At 40.9% G+C, this 22,606-nt stretch overlaps 1 protein-coding gene across 11 annotated transcripts in view; it reads left to right on the forward strand.

Annotated features, from left to right (window-relative positions):
- PLEKHA5 (pleckstrin homology domain containing A5) overlaps positions 1–22,606 on the forward strand; it is a 1,381,245-nt gene that overhangs the window by 555,081 nt on the left and 803,558 nt on the right. For all 11 annotated transcript variants that reach the window (XM_078674042.1, XM_078674045.1, XM_078674034.1 and 8 more), the window contains exon 4: positions 21,009–21,092. In XM_078674042.1, coding sequence (XP_078530168.1) covers positions 21,009–21,092 — 84 coding nt within the window. The remainder of the gene's footprint in view (positions 1–21,008; positions 21,093–22,606) is intronic.

Genomic DNA, 22,606 nt, shown 5'->3' on the forward strand with positions numbered 1-22,606 from the left:
GGAAATGAAACCTCTCAGAAATGCACTGAACGCCCCACAGCCTGGTAAAATGTTCCGGCTCCAGAGGTATGCTGTGTTGAGAGTGCAAACACATTTTAATTAGCTTATGTAAACAAGGCTTCAGTGGAACAGATATCCGAGAAGGTTGGTGCATGTTGTGTACTCTGGGCAGAGCGGTGGTTCTCCAGCCCGGGAAGTAGCGAAGGCTGTCACGGATGAGCACGTGGTCAGGCCAGCCAGTTATTGACCGGAGCCACATTAGTAATGTTGAAACCGCAGGTAACACGGCTCCGTTAAACTTGGGGGATTTAACGCTTTGTGAAACCCGGCTAAAGCGCTTAAGTCCTGCGGTTCTGTACTTGTGGTCTTCCGCGTAGCTGGTAATCCGATACCTTTAAATGATGGTTCCCTAACCCACAGCTGGAGTCATCCTCCTAGTTTACAAACTTTCACAGAGGGCATTGTGCCCGAACATGTCAGCTCACGTGTGGGCATTGCAGCATCACCAGACGCGTCCATGTTCAAGATGCAGGCCATTGGCACAGGCAAGCCTGGAAGTTTCTAGAGCCACCTCATCTGCAGCACGAGCCGGACAGGGAGGCCACTCCCTAAAGATCAAGGTGACTTACCTCATGCTTATATCATCCTCCTTTCTTCGGCAGACCAGCCTTCCTATCCTGGAGCTCTAAACCTGTCACTCAAAGCTTGGGGACCAGTCACTTGCTTGAAGCTGGTAACACCAGACTTATTGTCAGAGAGCCACCCACAAGAAGCAATATGACCAAAATGTTTTGTTTTTGTAAATATAATCAAGCGAGTCCAGCTAACACACTTGCTCCTTTTTTTCTGTGTAGTATTTTTTGTGCAGTCTTATCGGGAAGAAGTTCATTATTTTGTCCCTTGAATTTCTTTTTTTCTCCATAAAGGAAATAACCTGTTTGGGTGTGTGAGAGGCTACACAAGTTTACGCCAAACTGCAGCCTATAAATAACATCAGCTTGTGCTCGATGGATCTCCTTTTGTTGAATTAATAATGAGTGTGCAGGTAGCTGCCAGTGCTGGGTATATGTGATGCCGACTTTGGCTTCTACTTCTACTGTACACAGAATCGCACGTGCGCACCCCGGAACCAAGTCTACTGCTCCTTACCCCGGAGTCCTTAGGCGCGAGGGTATTCGCCAGTTTAGGGGTCGAGCAGACCATCTCCTGTGGCACTAACTTCAATATTTAGATTTGAACCTGGGGAAGAGTCCAATTATTGTAAAATCTGTGTCAAATTCGCAGTGTAAACCTGTCAACTTTCCCATGGATATACTTCAGAGCAATGCGATTTGGATACTTCAAACGCATCATCTTGAGGGCAATCCATCTACAGATGGAAAGCCAGAAGAAATTAGATGTATGTATATATATATATATATATATATATTTTTTTTTTTTACCTTTGACATGATATGGGCTTCAGTCTGTTGCTCAAACTGTAGCCATGGGACTAGGTACTCTAGCAACGCCCCAATCTTGGCATCTGTGCAATTCGCTTTTGCATTGATCAGGGTCCCATCGTGCTTGCATGGCGTCCTTTTTTCAAGTAAAAAAAGCTGCTGTTTTAACTGAATAAACAAAAAAACAAAGTCTTAACCACTGATTCAATACAAGCATCAACACTTACTTTACTTAATCATCCCAAATTATCCCCACGTTGGGCGTGCAAACTGTCTCTACTTTCAAAGAAATGAGCTGAATGAAAAACCAAATGAACTACAGTTTTGGCATTTTATAAAGCCTGGTCTGCATGTGATCATCATTCTACCATTCACAGTACGGTGACCGAAGAAGCCCGATGTGTAGATCCACTTCAAAAAGGTCAAATTAGAATTTCCATCTGTAGCTCCCTTTACCAATGCTCAGTGAACCTCTTGTCAAAGACATGAGTTGCAGATCCAAGGCACATTGCTTCAAACCTTCACAGTTCAGTTATCCATAGATAAAGGTGAAATTAACATATAAAGCTCTACAGAAGGGGGCCGACACATGCCATATATTCAAGATAACCATTTTGTATGTAAATAAATTCAGCTCTATGTAAATGTATGTGGATATCTTAAAACTCCGGAGTGTCTCCAGCCCTCGTGGTCCTACACTGGACACCCCTGCTATAGAGGGGACAGTCTGGGTTGTGTACTTCGCTTCATAATCTGAACGGTGAGAGGGTTAACCTCTCTTCTCTACATGCCCATTACTGATTGTATATACAGGTTCTTCCATAACAGCCAAGGAAAACCTACCTTTTTGGAAGGGTGCGATACAGGGTTGTAGCTAAATCTAGTTTCTATAGCTCGGAGTGCTGTGTTTTTAGGGGATGATTTTATGGATACAGTTGTTGTGGCCTGAAAGTGTCTAAAGGAAATTCATGTACTAAAGTGCTTTCTAGGTGCCAAGTCTATGGTTGCATGATTGTTTTATACAACTTTGTGATTTTTATACATTTGTTACCGCATAATTTGGCCTATTTTTTATACCCAACGCTGCCGCATACTATAGTCCTCTCTCTCTCTCTCTCTCTCTCTCTCTCTCTCTCTCTCTCTCTCTCTCTCTCTCTCTCTCTCTCTCTCTCTCTCTCTCTCTCTCTCTCTCTCTCTCTCTCTCTCTCTCTCTCTCTCTCTCTCTCTCTCTCTCTCTCTCTTTTTTTTTTCTTCCCCCCCAGCCCGGAATACAGTACAACTGTGATCACAAAATTCTTAAGCACCCTGCAACACTGGGGATTTACAGGAATCCAAACACCAGCGTAAAGTACTCGAACAACAATGACGTCTGTCTTATAAATATCACAAAAAATGTTAATATTTCACTTCTGTTCTTGGATTTTGGTGAAAATACAACACATATTGCATTACAAATGCTATAGGTGTCACATTTGTGAAAGTTAAAACTATTGGCATTGTAAATGACAAAGCTATTACTTTAGCTATTTTCACAACCAACACATAAATAAAAAAAATGTAATTCACAATACCAATGGCTCAAACTTACCTAATGCGAGACCTATTGCATTGCAAATGCTTGTTCAGTATGTGCTCAACGAGGCTCAATGTAGGAAATGTGTTTGTTTAATGCAGGAAATGCGTTTGTTCAATTCATTGAATGTCCTTCGTGCATTTGCCCGTTTGAATTTTAGTGCTCTGTGAGCGGCTTTCCAGTGGCATCACAGATGGCGAGTAGATGGACCTTTATGAGCTTACACTGAAATCAAGTCCTAGATAGTTTAATTAGACGGTATTAACAAGAATGTATCCCACTCAGATAAAAAAAAACATAAGCTCTTGCATAACAATATGCATGCACACGGTCTACTAATACTGCAAAAGTAAATTGTTCTTTTACTCGGATGTGGTAATGTTTAGCATCATTACTTTGACAAAAGGTAATTATGATGGTAGTTTTCGAAGATTATTTTAGGGTATGGTAATTTGTGTTGAAATTGCAGTTTTCGAGGCTGCTATACCGTCTGCCCCAATGTTTTATTGGAGTGCGAACATACCTTAGCAGTGCCTCTTGTGATACCAACATGTTTAGGCCTTTCATAATCCGAATCAAAACAGAATTAATACTGTAGTCTAAAAGTGATAAATGACTGTTGCTGCCGATTTTCAGTGATCTGTTTATGCCCCCATGCTATGAATTCCGAGGGTCCTGATTGATTTTGAACACCTAGACAAAATGTAGGCAGACACCCTCAGACACCGAGGGGGCTTAGAAACCTGTTTAGGCTCCTGAGGCCTATGTAAATGAAAGAGTTCTGCTGTGTTTATCCTGCAGTGCATGCCTTCAGGCATCTGGCAGTTTAGCTGACAGTGTGATTAATGTTCCCTTGCCATTATGTAGTTTAAGGAACTGTGGAATAGGATGTGCCTTTAATTTCTTTTAATTGAATATTCTTTAATCGGTTAAAAAAATATAAATGATGCAAAGACATACAATGTATACACATCTGATGTCAGTAGGTGGAACATACAGCCCTGCACCCACTCATGTTAAAATTGGCACGCCGTTTCAGTCACTAATGTTTGCCATGAAACCTAAGATAAAATTATTTGAAAACCGTAAAACATTTTGGGTACAGCAAGTTGACATAGTAAAATCATGGTTTAAAATTCAATTGAATTTGTAAATACAATGCATCGTTACGGTGTCTCTTGAGCTAACCAGTACTAACAGGATTATCAAATACAATTAATATACCATTCATGTAGAACTATACTATACAAAAAAATCCCCACTAATGTACTGGGCTTAAAAAGACACTGCATTCGGCCTATAATCTAAGTATCCCTCCATTTCTTGTTTGTAATGCTAATTTTAGACCTATGTAATTGTTGTTTACAAAATTTGTGTTCGAAGGTGCATGTGCAAATCAGAATGAGATTGTGATGCAACAAACGTCAGTAGAAACACAAGAGCAGTTATTTACCCACAATCTTTCCCAACTCAACTGAAGACACAATATACCTATAAACTATGTGGCAGACCACAACCGTATGAAGTAATTGTAAGTGGAACAGTGGGTGCTTGATGTTTAGACTCCTATGCAGGGGAGCGAGTAAAACCTTCCAATTTTTATCATACAAGCCTCAGCAACAGAAGAAAAATCGGCTGGACTGAAAACGTGTCGCTTGGGCACGCTATGAGGTCCTGATCAAGGCTGGCTGTTGAGGTATAGGCAACCAGAAAGTGTGACCTATTCAGACAAAATCGAACTAATTAATACCAGTATGAAATAGGAATAGTGAGCAAATACGGTATAAATGTCTGGTCGTTACCAGCATGCCATATAACTTAACTGAGCCTTTTCTCCATTTGAAGGCTCGCCCTTAAGGCTCTCAAGGTTTTTATGCGCTCTGGTGGCGGATGCACCAAGTTCCCTTTGGAACTTTCTTCTTTAGGACTCATATCTTGGAAGACAGTTTCCCCATGCTTTAGGAAGCTACAGAGGACTCTCCTTATTTAACTAAATTATCAAATAATTTGTTTTTCTTTATTACTTGAATTTGGTCACCGTTCACCTTTCCACCCATTTTTTGTAACGTCTTTTTTCAGAGCTTTATGAAGTTACACCTCTGTTGCCCCAGCATTTAATGAATACATTTAGTAAAATATGTGAATTATTCCAGTTCCAGCTGCTGGTTCTTAGAGTGCATTTTGTTCCAGAATGTTAGTATTGTGAAACTAGTTGAATAATTGAATGACATCATACAACAGAATGTCTTAATTGAGGTAGGAATGCTTCCTATCAAATATCAATGTTGAAGATCTGCCCTTGTTTTAATCTTTTTTCTTACTTTCCGTGCTATTATTCTGTGGGCATTAGTTCTTTATTTTAATGCAACTTCCGAACCTCCATCAATTTGGCCAAAAAACAAACGAATTCCCCTCTCTGTTTTAATTTACCCATAAAATTCCCCAAGCCTTCCCCTCCCACTATGTTTAGTTATATATATCAATATCCTCTGAGATCAAATATTTGCCTGAGTGTTGCTATTTTTAGTTTGTTGTGGCAATGAGCATATTTACCTATTTTTTAGAACATTGTTAGTTGCGACTTTTGTCCCCCAATCCCCTTACCCCTAAACCTCTTTGACATAATTCACAAAGCACTGACGATTTTCCTGTTAGTAGGGCTTAAGCAACTGATTCCACATTGCTCCACTCACAATTTATTTCACCTTAAATGCATCCACTTAAGCTGTTAATGGACTGTATCTGTCAATGGATGTTCGTTTTTGAATTCTTTTCATATTTACCTTTAAGGATTGCAGGCTTGACTCCCAAGTGTAGCAACTCCGCGGCAGATGATCTCGCCATTTGAAGCTTACATCACCCATTTGTATTCCTAACCTATTATTTTTATTTTACAGAGTTTTATATAGTTCGAACTTGACCCGAATCGGGTATCAGAGCGCTTTACATAGCTCCAGTTGCATTACATGAGGACACATTCATTTTTTTTTTTTTTAGGCACGGGGAGATTACTTGCCCAGAATCACAGGATGTTCAGCTTCATTGCGGAGATTCAAACCCAGATTCGAGGTCGACCGCCTAAACAGTTAGGCCAACTCCTCTCTCCATTATGATATTTTGTATTTTTAAATATGCTCTCAGGAACTGGGAGCCCAATAAATCAGTAAACAGCTGATAGAGCTTGGTCCTCCGCTTTAAACCTAGCAGTCATTAGAAGAATAGCTGATAATTGAAAATGAGGTACTTCTGCTAATATATGAGATTCAGAGACGCTTTGGTTAACTATGAAAGAGGCCTTTATTCCTGTACTGTAGCTGCTCCCGTGGATAGGAGCTTGTGATTAGAACATGACCTCCCACAAGCTTCAAAGTGATTGGACTGTTTAAGTGTCTACTTCTTGCATAACAGATAGCATTGAGGATTGTCAATATGCTCAAGTTTACCAGAGGAAAAGGGTAAGATTTGGGCGCTTTCATTTTTCTTTGCTGTTTTCTTTCGGTTGTTGCAAAGGTTGTGCTGAGTGTCAGTTTTTGCTTGGAAAGCCTGGAGTTGTCTTGAATGTCGCTGTTCGCTTTGTCCTTCCAGAATGGATCAACTGTAATTGACTGCTGATGTACTCCGTCCGATTACTTCGCAGATTGAAGCAATGGTTAATGATTGCTTGAAAAATTGCAGTCGGGGACTCTGGGAATGCATTCAGCATCTCCTTCATTTGACAGCAAACACAAAGCAATCTGACAGCACACTCGGCACGACCTGAGCAGGATTCCTGGAATCGAGGAGGCGGTGTGTGTTGGTTAGAGGAGGGACAGCGAACAGTCATTCTGCGGAATACTCCACTATGTAGTTTAGGCATTTTAATGCTAATTATTACACGTATATATTTTAATACATTTTCTGCTGTTTACTCACTAGCTAACCCTTAGTGCCAGGGCGAGGCAGTTCAGTTTACACACATAGCACGACTGTAAAGTGCTCGTGCATGGGAATGTATGCGAATTAGGAATGAAGCCTGTTTGACAGATAGTTCGGACACATTTGAGGACACATCAATCAATGGCACATAACAAAAAAATAATTGGGTTATATATCCGGAGATGCTCTGCTTCTTTTCTCCACTCGGATTGAGTTACACACATCAGCGGTGGGACAGAACCACTGTTTCCAATGGTAGGCATAACTTAAGAATGCGTATCTAACTAAAAGCTGTTTATATCATCATTGTGTGGGTTAAATTAAATACTTTCGTGAGGCTTTTGTTTACAATAATTTTAAAAAGCAAATAACTTTGCAACTTTTGTCATCAGGTTGGGGGGTGTGAAAAATATTGCTCGTTTTATAGATGAGCATTGTGGGAAGATATTGTTTTGGATTTATGGCTTCCTATATAGAATTGTGTGCAAATCAGTCTTAAATGTCTGCAAGCTCAGTCCTCTTTTTGTTGTCCTTGAAGTCAGTAAGTGCATGAAGTTGGTTCAGAAATACTCTTTCAGTAACCACCTTGAAAGCTAATGCAATATGCACTTTATAAAAAAAGGCATTGTGAGGCGAGAATGCTTCATCATCCGTATCACCTTTTATGAGCAGTACAGTTGAAATTTAGAATGTGTTTGTTCTGACCTTTGTGAGCGTTTTAGCTATCTCGCCAGATTACTGTTTTAAAAAAAAATCATACATAATATACAGAGGGCTCCATCTATTGGCCTGCTAAATTATCATTTATGTTTTGCTTCTGCCCACCACAGCATTCACAGCAGGGTATTAGTTAGTCCACTTTACCCAGTGGCTCTTTTCACTGTATTTCAAGCAAATCGAGGGGTTGAGAAAGGTAACGTTTCACACTCTTGATAGCATTATACATCCTTGGTTTATTTTACATAATGTTTTTCAAATGTATGAGCGCTTGAGGTCATGCACATTTTTTTTATTTGCACTATCCATCTTTTTACAGTTAGATTTTACTTTCATCAGAAGACTTTTTAATACCTTTGCAAGCTATAATGGAAGTGTTGCACATACTCTACACGAGACAAAGTGTGTATGTACACAGCTATGTGCATAGTCTGACACCAGACTATTTAATATAGGCTATAAATGAAATTAAATCATAGTGGACTTGCCCCTGATATCTGGCTAATAAAACGATACGTTATTGACAAAGGATTTGGAATATAAAGGAAAGGTGCCTACACATGTTACAGTGACACACTTGTAAATTTAGATCATGCTTGCAGTATTAATTTCAGTGGTGAGAGGAAGAACAAATTCCATCAAGCTCTGAGTCACTAGAAAGTGTTTTAGGTTTTGCCAAACTTCTGGAACATCACTCAAATTTGAATTTGGATCTCATCGGGTTGGTGGTGGTATAGTAAGTTGTCAAAACTACTTTTATTCCCTGAGCAGAAGGCAGGATCCCACGGGACAATGTGGTGGTGGGTTTTCAAGTCACGTAGTGTGTGCACCTTCTTTTTGATGTTCAGGATTTCTGTTCTAAGTTTTTGTTTGATTTACTGAAGTTGTTACAGGGAGGGATAGAGGGTTCATGGATTCGCTGGCGGATTGGCGTTGCCGTTGTGGGCGGTGGTGTGTAAAGTTTGGGGCAGGTCAATACGCATTTCCAGTGTCAAGGTATGTCATCCTCTATAACACGGTTTCATAGATATCTATGTACAAAAATGCTGAACCAGACCACTTTTTACACTCTGACCATGCAAAACACAATACATATCACAGTACACATGAGATGAAGCCTTTACTCATCTTTCAGACGTGTAACATTAGCAGGCTGTACACCCTCAGAAGACCAGTCATATTTATGCATATGCCAAACATCATGAGATTATAATAGCACTTCAGCTGGATATGCATCTTACCAAACGTACATATAAAATGCTATCAACAAAATGGGCGCAGCACATATATGCACATTCTCGTACTCCTCATGGTCTCCGGAGGGCACTGTCGTAATAAAAGGAGGGACAGGTTTCCTACATTTGCACATTGTCAGTGATGATCAGTGCAGATGTACTTATAGGTAAATCCATCACAGTAGTTAATGTCTACGGACCCAATAATGACGATACACATTTTTTTCTCTCTTTATGGTCAGTCTGTAGTTCTGTCTTTAGCCCCCAGAACAATCTTGTGAGGTGGAGGCTTTAATGTAGCTCATAATTCGGGGCTGGATAGATCATCAGGAGCAGCCTGGCACAATCAGCAAGCATTAAATGCTCTGCATGTTATAATGGCAGATCACCGCCTGGTTGATGAGGCTTGCTAAGTCGTTATCAGGTACGTCCATATCCATTGATCATTCATTATGGTCCTGAATATATTATTGGGTAGCCACCCGTCATGTGGGCTCTTGGTTGGCGGAGGTGCAAAATTTGGCCAAAACATGTCCAGATCATGCACCAGCCCTGTCATGGCAGCACATCCTTGAGTCGCCCTCAGTGCCTGAAAAGTGGCGAGGCTCTCAAAACGCATTGAAGGATGAGGTATTCCAGAATGAATTGCGTCAGGAGATACTAGATATATTTTCAAATCAATATTAACTCTGTTCCGGACGTCAGTACAGTGTGTGATGCCTTTAAAGAAGTATTCTAAGGGGTTGGGCAAAGCTAAACAGCGAGGGACCGTTCGTATTTACTTGAGCTAGAAACTAAATAATAAGAAAATAATAATAATCACGGCATTTGTAAAAGCGCAAACAGCTACCTCAAGCAGAGGTGTCCCGGCGCTAAAGCAAGACAGAAGTGCGTTCAACAAGAACTCCTAACGCTAACCTGGTCCTTCACTTTTAGGCTAAAGAGACAGGTTTTCAGTGCTTTCCTGAAGAGAGAGAAAATGAATGGTAACAGTTACCTGAACCTTTGAACAGTTACCTGAACCTTTGTCACTGGTCCAAATCCAAGAGAAAGTTAGAGTATAATGAAACGTTCTTCTGGGAAATTAAGCACCTAGGTAAAGAAATGCAGTGGTGCAGCAATATGGAGAATACGAGTGACCCGGCCCCTCAGTAGAAGCCGATAATGCATCCCCATTCCACTTAACACAGTTATTTTGCAGGGGGACCGGTAAGCCTAAAACTGGACATACTTAGCACTACGCAGCACTACCTTGGGACAGACTGAGGCAGAAAGCAGGGTTAGAGCAAGTAGATATATTCACCCCCAGTCCCTTGAGGGACAACCAGACATACCATTAACTGGTGAAACAAAAACACTTGCACAGCTAGCCAAATGGAACATCACATAATGGGGAAATCTGTATCGGGAAAGCAACCCCATAGATATAAACACACTTGCACGCTATTTCTTTTTTTTTTTTTTTTTTTCATCGGATAAATTATATCATTTACTCCATCCTTTCCACAAGAGCCATCCTTACTGGGGACTATCGAACAATTAATAGCTGCAAAATCGCCCAAACTTCTGAAAACATTGTACAACTTCACACTGGCAGAAGCCCATCACCACATAGTACGTAAATGGGAGGAGGAGTTGCGGACTGCAACCTTATCTCCTAGTAGTGGACTTCGTATTAAACACTTCTGTTACACTCTGAGTATATCGCACACCGCCCACCCTGTTGAAACGAGGACTGCAGCTACTTTGTACTGCTTCGTACGCTGAGTCCTGAAATATGATTTTCTCCACTAGGCCTGGAGTTGCCTAAACATATATCACTTTTGGACAGCCTTAATACACACGATTTCTAACATGATGGGTAAGCCTATTCAATTAGAACCCAAGTTGGCATTGTTGGGCTGGGTGCATCCAGTGCCCAAATCTATTCGGAAACTTGCCACACTCTGGTCGTTGCTCTCCAAAGGCCAAATAACTGATACTGGGGCAGGGGAAAGTCACCTACACGTGCCACATGACCTCACCAATTGTAATAAACAGCTTGAGACATATGCTTCGCTCCAGTCCAGAGTGTCCCGCCCCAGAGATATAGGATTCCTTTTTGAATGTATTTATTAAACCGCTCCAAGGATGGACATCCTCTGATTCCGGACCAGAATCCTTATTGATGGAGCTACACCAGAGAACTTGGGGCAATGGCCCTACCTGATGCACTGTAGGCATTTGACATGAGTTTGTGTCTTTGTATGATGTTGGAAAGCGGGGCATGCTGTTGATTGGTTTTTCTGGCTTATTTGTTGCGTTAACAACGTTGTGACATAACTTTCTTTCATATAAATATAGGTTAATGCATTCTGTCCCGTCTAGAACTGTATTCACTGTTATAAGCTAAGGGTTTCAAAAAAAAAATTGCAATATATTTTATTAGCTGGGCTGCTGAGAAATAAAATGAAGAAAGGTTATGCATAAAAAAACCTTTACTTTTAAGGCCGCTGTACCGCTGCGCAATGTATGTTTGTAAGAACAAGGTTGTATGCAAAACGATGGTGAAAAGAGCAATGGTGTGTTTCAGTGATGTGAATGATATTTGATATCGTTTTCATTTCTTGTACTGTATGTGTGTTGAAATTAAAGAACGCTGCAGTTACACTACTACCAGCGCATTACTCTAAAGACCTCAATTATAGTGGAACGCCGCAGTACTGCTTTGAATATATAGATGTACCCTCAATACCTGTGTGTGTGTGTATATATATATGTATATGTATATGTATATATATATATTACCTACTGGCGGTCGCCAGTAGGTATATATAGTTAGGATTTTTTCTCTATGGGATTTTTGAAAATTCTATGTCTAATAACTTTGGCGTTTGTGGACGGAATTGGCTGAAATTTTCAGGAAAATGGCACATTTTGTTTCTGAGCAGCCCTTGAAAATTTGGGGGGGGTTCGTCAAGGGGGGGCCGAGAAAAAAGGGGGGTCCCAAAACGTGTTTTTAACATTGAGTTTTCCATAGGGCGGTTGGCCTCACTTTTAGCCCGAACGGCTGAATGGATTTGCACGAAACTTGGCAAAATTGTAGGGACTGGTAGCCCGATGTGCCTTTTGTAGGTCTCAATATATGTGCTCCAGTGGATTTTGAGAAATTAACGTTTAAAAAAAGATATATATATCTGTAACAGCGGACCTGGCAGCGTCCCTGGACGCGTACTTTTCGCGCAACGGAGCTTTGTGAAGCGAAGCTGATTGGTTCTCCGGCGTCTGTCAACATTCCAAAAAGTCCGTAGCGGCCGCCATCTTGTCTCTCGGTAGGATCGAGAGACAAGAGGAGGTCAAAACAAAGGGGGAAATAACTATAAGGGGGCATAGTAGATCCTCGCTGACCCCCTAGGTTTGATGTGGAGGTTTTAAAAGGGCCCCGCGGGGCAAAAAAAAATAATAATAATAATAATCGAACGGCTGAATGGATTTGCACGAAACTTGGCAAAATATTAGGGACTGGTAGCCCGATGTGCCTTTGCTAGGTCTCAATATATGTGCTCCAGTGGATTTTGAGAAATTAACGTTCAAAAAAAGATATATATCTGTAACAGCGCTCCGCTTCGCGTAACGGAGGTTTGCGAAGCTGATTGGTCATTCTGTCACTGGGCTATAGTTGGGCTACATCTGGCTGATATTTGGGCTACATTTGTTTTTTTGTGTGTCTGGCGGCCATCTTTGGGCTACATTGGGCTACATTGGGCTTCATTGGGCTACATTTGGGCTCCAACATATATATAGGCCAATGTAGCCCAATATATATTTTTCAAAGTTAATTTTCGTAAAAACCACTGGAGCATATATCTTGAGACATAGCAAAGGCACATCGGGCTACCAGTCCCTACAATTTTGCCAAGTTTCGTGGAAATCCATTCAGCCGTTCGAGCTAAAAGTGAGTCCAACCGCCCTATGGAAATGAAGGAAATGAATGGGTAATTTGTAATTAGCAAATAGCTAATCGCAAACTAGGAATGGTAAAGAATCGCTATTTATTCCTTAAAGTTCGCTATTTAGGAAATGCAAAAAACGTTGATGATACATATGGCGGTTCATCTCTAACAAGATAAGAAGCATAGGGATACATTTATGATGACTGGCGCATCACCAGGGATGTGTTAGTCATTCTGTGCCGCTGTTCCGTCACCTATGGTGTGCTGCATTTACAATGCGGCGCATCATGGGGCAAAAACAGCACAGATGCGTGATGTATCTGTGCCGTAAAGGTGGCGCATTGCTGGAGTTGTATCGCAAGTGTGATGAAGCTCCAGCAAGGGTCGGGGGTGCCCCTGTCGCAGGGTTTCTGTTCTCACACAGAACTGTGGACAGAGGATTGGAACCTCGGCGAATTAGGGTGTCCCAAAACTCACGTTAGTAATCAAAAACTCCTTAGCAAGCTAGGTACAGTGTCACATTGGATATAACAAACTCTCAATGTTTAGACAATCCAGAATATGAACTTATAGTACCTCAGGATACGTGGAACTCATGAACAGTCGGTCGTTATATATTTCTTAGAAACCAGAACATGGAGTTAAGAAGAACACATGTGTATTTGAAATGTTTATTTACTAATGCCGTCTTCTCAGGCGTAGTATCTTAGATAATACAAGTACACATATTATCAGTAGCAAAATTACCAGCATAGTTACTAGTACATAAAAAGCGAATGGTGATAGTATGTTAACATGCTGTAAATGAATAAGAGTTAGCAACACTTATAAGCAGCCGCGGGCCGTGGAGGGAGTTACGGTGAGGCAGGGAGGCGGGGAGGGGGAGAAGCAGGGTGGAGAATACAAGTACACATTATCAGTAGCAAAATTACCAGCATAGTTACTAGTACATAAAAAGCAAATGGTGACAGTATGTTAACATGCTGTAAATGAATAAGAGTTAGCAACACTTATAAGCAGCCGCGGGCCGTGGAGGGAGTTACGGTGGGGCAGGGAGGCGGGGAGGGGGAGGGGCAAGGTAGAGAGGGCTCCACCCTGCTTCTCCCCCTCCCCGCCTCCCTGCCTCACCGTAACTCCCTCCACGGCCCACGGCTGCTTATATCTCACCCTCCCTAATACACATATTATATTATTTGCTAAGAAGGTCTCTTTGTGTTGGTTTAGGGCGTGCCCATACTTTAGTGTCTTAGATTTGAAGGAATCACATCAGCATACACCAGCTCTCTCTTCATGTGAACCGCATCAACTGTTGTGTATGTGTGTTCGGCAAAGCAATATAAAACCCGCCTCATGCCCAGAATTGGCAGAAGTTGCACTTATGTTATGAGTATGAAGTCGTGGAGATCAGACCTCATAACAATTCTGTATCGTGTTGTTCTTGAAACTTTAGCACTCGCTGTACAGATATAGTTTAACAAGCAAAGCAGATAGTAGAGCAATAACATATTATTCTCATGTAAACCACGATGAACTACTAGGTGGAAAGCTAAAGCAACAACTAAGTGTCGTGTGCAGAAGTTGCAAAAAAGGAAAAATGGCGTTTAAACCGGTAATGAGCCCATGCTAACTTAACACGGTGTAAAGATATCCAGGACCTAGATGACACCTCCCCATAATCTGGAAACGAACTGAATAAGATAATAGAAGTGCCATCTCATGAGAGCAGATAGCAAGTTTATATGTGGACGGTCCGCAAGGTAAAGCATTAAAAACTAGGAAAATTTAATGCTAAAGAAAAATAAAACAGCCAAGTACTTTATTGAGTCTTAAGCCAATAGGCAAGGTAAATAATAAAAACTTGACAAATAAGTCAATGAATTGTCAATGAAATGCTAGTACTCAGCATATCAAACATGAAAAAGGTCTATGACATAACTGTGTATGCAAAATAAGCTGCAACAGCCTCCAATAGGAAGTCACCGTCTTCATCCGAAAACAGTTCAGCCATCCAATTTAAAAGCGGAAAAGAACATACGTGCTCTCCCAGCACCGGATCCTCTATCACCATCAGAGGACAGCTCGGTGGGTTTTCAAGAAAGCTCTGTTCCAAGAAAGACTGTGCTGCCGCCAGTAAATTCCAGGGACCAAGTAGTCCATGCATCAATGCCACAGCCATAATCCTTTCGCCAGGACAAACCAACTCGTGAGTAATGATAGGAGTCATCAGCTGATTAAAGTCGACGTCAGGAGAAACCGGTCCGCAGAGACACAAATCAATGGCCCAATCGAAATCACAGGTCAGGCAGTGAAATACAGGCTGGACACAGGTGAAGTAGGAGAATCGAAAAGATAATCCATATGCCGTGCTTAATATCGCCAACGGCATTGTGCCATAATATTCTAGCATGCGATTGCGGAACAGTGTCAGCAGCTGCAGGGTGGGAGGTTGCATAAGAGGGACATCCATATTTAAAAATGTAAAAAAGCACAAGAGCGTCCGCTGGTAATGCAAGTAAAAATGCCAATCCACGAAGCAGAGTGGAGAAAATAGAATGAAAGGAAGCAGGGATGACTCCAAAGATTTTCTCAAATGAAGTCACGAGACCACTGGTAACAACTTTAAAAAAGTGCGCCAGGGCCTTTGTGGAGGATGCGTTAAAGATAGTCGGAACCATCTTGCTGAAATTGAAAGGCAAATCTGAATTGAAAAGGGTCTGCACCTCTGTACGGGTGTTCGCTATGTGAAGCACGAAAGTTTCACGGGCCGAACTCAAGGCCACCTCTCTCTGAGACAAAAGAGCTCTTATTCTTGCCATGCCGTTGAAATCTGTCCCAAGGTTGGTATTTGTGGCCAGATTGAAAACTCCCTATGTTCATGTGTGGGAGGAAATAGAACATTTCTGCAGCAAATAACCCGTTCACTTACTGTTACGATAAAAGGAATACTTTTAATTAACTCAGAACAATCTTCATTATTGAGCATCAAATAACTACCATTTTCCAACAACTTGAACGTGGGGATGATAGCAGGAACTGGCGTGCCTTGCAACACGCAAGCCATATTTGGTCGGTGTTTGTTGCATGAACCGTGTAACTGTATGTGCCTACACATTAGTGAATGATCTGGCGTCTCAGTGCATTCCTCTCCATTCAGATAAACTTCTTGATCATCTTTGAAACATCTGTATGTGTATGGAAGCGACCAGACCTCATGAAGAAAAGCACTACCTAAAGGTTCATAACGACCTATTGGTATATATTTCATACAATTTGAAAACTTATATAAAGCAAAAGGCAGCGTTATTAAACCGTGGATAAGGCACGTTGCCAAAAAACCCGCAATCCTCTGCTGATGATGTCACTGAGCATGTCATGAATGATGTAATATGTGACATCATCAGCAGTGGATTACGGGTAATAGTATCTCTAGTTTACTCCCCTATAGCTGTCTTTCTTTTAACATAAGTGTCTGTTTCCTTCCCTTATACTTACTGTTTTTGGTTCGCTTCCGGTTCGCGTACCGGCGAGCGAACTGGGAAGCGAACTAAGAGAAATAGAGGTTGGCACAGTTCCAAATATTGTACCAATTTTTTAATAACGGGGAGGTAGTTCTGAAAAGAACTTTTTTTTTTATTGTTTTTGTTGTTTTATATTTTTTTTATTATTTTTCGGAACATTTTTTTACTTTTTTTGAATTTTTCTGAACAGTTTTATATTTTTTTGGGTTTTTCTTGGAGGGGGCAATGAAAACGATTCATTGTAAAGGGCTCAACAGGAGCAACAAAACAAAAAAGAAGTATTTATTATTTTGGGCGTTTCGTACAAACTTGCATATGATAGTCAATAGCTCTGTTGATCAGAGTGATGCTTCTTTCTCCGTAGGAAATGAATCCATCGCAAAATACGCAGATGTGTTTTACTTCACCAAATTTCATTTGTATATTTGGCACCATCTCCCTGCCCTCTGGTCCCGTTACTTCCGGTACAACAGATCTTCTGGCCATAATAGGGAGATTATCTAGGTCGTTCCGAAACTGTGCAGCACTGTAGTTGTTAGGATGCCACCTAGTCATATGGCGATGCATTGTGTAGTTTCCGAAACTGTATTTTTTCTCGGTTCCTCTGGACAGTCTATCTTGACATATAAGGCAAGTTACGTATCTTGCATTTACTTTTTTCTGACCTTTGGGAATTTAAAAAAATTGCCAAATGAAGTTTTCTTTCCGGTGAGACGTCCTGGGCTGCTCAGGCAAAAACTGCCTCTCTTCGTGCTCGTCGTCCTGTTCCTCTTCTTCCTCTTCTTGTTGAATTATAACTTGAGCAGGTGGTCCACTCTTCCTTGGATGTGGTGGAGGTGGTGGGGAAGCACCAGCTGAAGCTACTAAAGAAGCCATTGCTCAGTGATCACAAAGGGTCTTTCTCTCACAATGATGAAAGTCAGAGTGAGGAAAGAAGGAGGGATTTTCATCATTTGGGAAAAACAAGAGTTCTCAACCAATCAAAAGTGTTCATTTTAGATTATATGACCTAGTCTTACATCATTAGGAAACCAAAAGTGAAATGAACCAATGAAAAGTGTTATTACCAAGTCACATGACTTGCTGTGTTTACGTTAAGCGCTTTGCAGGGCCTCCCGGTTTGCTTCCAGAAACCTGCGCTTTGCGACTCGCTTCGCGTACCAGTTCGCTAACGTAGCACGTCATATGACGTATCACGCGACAACGTGAAACGTCATGCGGACGGGAGGCGTCACGATGTTGTTTTCTAACGCGGCACTTGCGGTAAAGAAACGTTTACCGGCTCGCGGTCTATTTCGCGGCATCAAGGTCAGCTAACGGGAAGCTTCCCGATTCGCGAAGCGGGAACGAAGAAAAAAAAATATTTTAAAAAAAAATTATTCATAAACATAAAATATATTTTTGGATTTAAAGAAGAATACATTTTACAGCTACAGATATTAGCTGTTAAAAAACCAATGAAATTCACAGAAAAAACCATAGGTTATAGACCATATATAGTTAGGAATTAGCATTTACAAAACCTTGAAAATTCACTGAAAAAACCATAGGTTATAGACCATATATAGTTAGGAATTAGCATTTAGAAAACCTTATTTTACTCACACAAAACCATTGAAATTCCATATATAGTTAGTTGCACTAACTATATATCGCGCACCCGCAATCCACTGCTGATGATGTCACATATTACATCATTCATGACATGGTCAGTGACATCACTGATGACATCACTGATGACATCTCAAATGACATCACTGATGACATCATCTAGTGTCTGTGTGTTTTTGTAAAGTTTAAATACGTTTTACATATTGAAGAATGACTGGATGTATGGAAGACTGAGTGTGTGTGTGGCTGGCTGGGAGGTGTGTGACTCTGTGCATATCAATGTGTACTTGTATCAGTGATTGTATAAGAGAGTAAGTATGTGTTAGTATATGTGTGAAAAGTATGGTGTTCTGTGTTTAACTATAGATGAGGAAATCGAAGTGTGATTGATTCTTCACAGGACTGACTAGGTGTATGAGTGCATATGATAGTGTTCTAATAATAACTGACTGTATGTATGAGTAATTGTATGGGTGAATGAGTGAATGTGTGTGTAGACGTACGAATCAGTGAGTGCGTATGTAGTAACTGGTATTGGTGTGTCATGATGTCATCAGTGATGTCATTTGAGATGTCATCAGTGATGTCATTTCAGATGTCATTAGTGATGTCATCAGTGATGTCACTGAAGTATGGTGTTCTGTGTTTAACTGTATAGATGAGAAAATGGAAGTGTGATTGATTCTTTACAGGACTGACTTGGTGTGTGAGTAACTCCATGGATGAGTGGCAGTGTGTGACTGTCTGCATAGGTGTATGAGTGCATATGATAGTGTTGTAATAATGAGTGACTGTATGTATGAGTGATTGTATGGGTGAATGAGTGAATGTGTGTGTAGACGTAGGAATCAGTGAGTGCGTATGTAGTAACTGGTATTGGTGTGTCATGATGTCATCAGTGATGTCATTTGAGATGTCATCAGTGATGTCATCAGTGATGTCATTTGAGATGTCATCAGTGATGTCATCAGTGATGTCACTGACCATGTCATGAATGATGTAATATGTGACATCATCAGCAGTGGATTGCGGGTGCGCGATATATAGTTAGTGCAACTAACTATATATGGAATTTCAATGGTTTTGTGTGAGTAAAATAAGGTTTTCTAAATGCTAATTCCTAACTATATATGGTCTATAACCTATGGTTTTTTCAGTGAATTTTCAAGGTTTTGTAAATGCTAATTCCTAACTATATATGGTCTATAACCTATGGTTTTTTCTGTGAATATATATATATATATATATATATATGTATATACAAACGTATGTGGATAATGACAGTCTGTTTTTTTTATTAATGGGTAATAAAATATTTTAATAGCAGTGACATTTAAATATTGATTGCGGTTATCGTCCGCAAACATAATTGTCGAGACAACGGCTAGTCCACGGATGTACATCGGAAAAGAAGCTCCCAGCTCAGTCACCTTTATGTGAATGGCCAGTTCAGTGTTGTTCAGTACAACACTATTTCGGTAGCCCTATCTAAATGTTACTTGTGGGCATTGAATATGGAGAGAAAACGTGTTCACAACCATCTTTTAACTTTCATAATCGTTTAACAATTTAGTGAAACTTCCCAGCCCCACTCCCCGTGAATGTTATGGATTTTTTTCTTTAAAGACAGGTTCGTCGAATGCGCCAAAGTTAGAATTTTCTGTGGGTTATCGTAGATGATAACTGTAAGCACAGAGGCACAGTAAAGGCTAGTTGCTACGTCACATACCTTCCCTATGTGCACGTGTGATGTCTCAAATATCACAGGGGTGGGTATGCGGAGTGGGCTACGCAGGACTGGTTCATCCTCCCGCCTCCAGAGCCCGGATGCGGGGCAGTCTCCCGGCGCAGCTGAGGAGTGGCACAGGGTTGGTCCCTAAAACCCATGCATTTGAATCGATATTACTATCGAAATTCCAATTGCAAATGCATCTTTTGGGAGCACTCTGACTTCTTTCCCGCTGAACCATCTGTAGATAAATCAACAAGTGTAAAGTCGGGTAAATATTTTGTTCAAACGTTTCTTGGAGACTCATCATCCATGATCCGAATTGTAAGCATCGCAAAGAGATGCTTTTCTGCAGCTGTATGCAGTATCAAAATGTGCCAGTTTGAATGGATATTGGGTACAGGGCAGAGCCCTCGACCGTTCCCTGGCACAGTAATATATTGGTATTGGGGCAGAGTTCAGCTTAAGGGCATAGGGTAGATCTACACTAATGTCATTCTACCCTACATTATTATTTGCTTTTTATAATTTTTGTCTAAGAACCATTGGTTAAACCCCTGCCTAAATTCTGCACTTTTTTTTTAGGGCGACATTTCCCTAATTTCTCTGGCTTGCTAAAACTCACCATGACTGTGGGCATTGTCCTCTCATGCCTCCTTATGTCACCAGGAAATAAGCTTCCACAATGAGGTCTTTGGTAAATGTTACATAGCGCTAAAATCAGTTATTGCCAGCCAGTCAGATTTTAGGATCATTTCTGAAAAAAACACAGAAGCTCTGCAGATTTGACTTTGCATTGCTTTGTCCCATGACAACTAAACATTTCATTGTAAAACTACAGTACAACTTTTGGTGGCAAGTAAAGAGAAGGGACACCTCCTGGGAGACATTTAATGCTGATTTCTTGCCCACCCGATTGTTTGTAAAATAGCATGCTCCATTGCACCTCCCTTACAAGGTATAGGGTCTGTTCACTGGACTCAGGCGAGCCCGGTCTTGCTTAGGGAAGTTTGAAAATCACTAGTTGTAACACTTTTACATTGTTTGTAATGTTCAAAAACTTGATAGTGATTATAAAATTAAAGTATACATGTATGCTGTTTGCTTAAGTTAGAGCTATATTATTTACGCAAGCTCATGTGCATTTCATTCGCTTTCATAACATTTATTGGGGTCTTGGTTTTACGATAGGGTTATTGAGCTCCTCTGTGACTTGTGTTCCCTTCGAGAGGCCTCATTTTTCGCTCAAAACATGTTGCACAGAAGCAATGCAAAATTAGTGAACTGCCTGTTCATTTGAATATTTATTTTAATAATATTTTCTTTCCCTTTACAGTCATAATGAACGGAAAGTGACCTGCAAACATCCAGTCACAGGACAACCATCACAAGACAATTGTATTTTCGTTGTGAATGAACAGTAAGTTAACATTTAAATTGCAAGTAATAATTTTTTGTTACTTATTAACTGTTATTACAATGTAAAGTTGTGTGTTGCTCACTAATCGTTTGGACATGATTATGCTACTGATGGTTAGAGATACTGGAGAGTATCAGAGGAGTTGCTAGAGATGAGGTAAAAAAAACAAGTAGGCATTTTAATTTATTGGGATTGATTTTTAACGTCAGAGATAAACCTTATAAGAACAATACCCCCACTTTCCGCTTGCTTTGCTGATTACAGCGCTGCTTTTGATGGCATTGGCCACAACACACACTGGGCAATACACACAAAGTGGCGTATCCCGAGAAAACTCCTTGTGGCCGTCATTGCACTGTATACTGGCACATGGGTCCAAATGAAGCTTACGCTGACACATGCACCTCCCAAGATCTACACACAAGGGTCTAAAACAGGGTTGCTTGATCGCTCCCACTCTGTTTGACTTACACTCCGAGGATCTAGGCGAGGCACTATTGAAAGCAACCATCTTCCCGCCAAAATTAGGCCTCCTTAGACTCCTCATCATTCAGTATGCAGATGATTTGGTATTACTGGACCCAACCAGAATAGGCATGAAGATGGCCCTGGAAACATTACATCTGTATAAAACAAAGAATTTTCTGCAGGCAAACTCCACAAAAACATAGGTCCTGGTATTTATCCATAAACCGAAAAAGCAACTAGTGGAATGGCAACTTGGCCCTCTTAGGATAACTACAGCCAACATATAGAACAACCTGGGCATACAATTCTCAGACACAGGAAGACTGACCCTGCAGGCCAAGGCACTTGCAGTCAAGGCGGCTAAGGTCACATATGCATTATGCAAACTACATCACAAGCTTAAGTCACTCCGCAGAGCGAATCCAACGTGTCCTTAGGGCAAAATTAATACCAACATAAGCTATGGTCATCTTGCTTTCCCTGGATTGCTGAATGAAAAATTGGAGCATCGTCACATAGCTGCATTTAGAAAAGGATTTAGTCACCCGAAAACAACTCTGCGCATATTGATCCAGTTTGAATTTCATTTTGCAATGATGAACAAAGAATGCAAAAAAGACATGGTCAAATACCACAGTGTGACCAATGCGGAACCAGGATCAATGAGGGAAGCACTACAAATGATATTTCAGGATACTAATTGTAGCTGGGCAAGCTAACTGATTAGCGCCAGTGAAACACTTAGTCTGACTTTAGAAATCGTAACTGATTCATCACCAACAATGGACAGCTTAAAAAGACTGCTAAATGTACAAGGCAAACTCACTTCAAGGGAGCAGGACATTAAACAGATTAGAAACACCCCATTGCAGAGGGATTTGTCTATTCACATGGCGTCACTATGCGCCAACATTACCTGAATGCAGCACTGGGAAGGCAAGCCCTACAAGAATGGGACTATAGGGGCAATTGGGAAAATATCTCGTTAGGAAAAAAGGAATGCAGCTCGTGCCTATATCACACAGAATCAGCTGCGCATATTGTCT

Source organism: Lissotriton helveticus, chromosome 1_1 (genome assembly GCF_964261635.1).
Source record: "Lissotriton helveticus chromosome 1_1, aLisHel1.1, whole genome shotgun sequence".
In the NCBI taxonomy this organism is placed as follows: domain Eukaryota; kingdom Metazoa; phylum Chordata; class Amphibia; order Caudata; family Salamandridae; genus Lissotriton; species Lissotriton helveticus.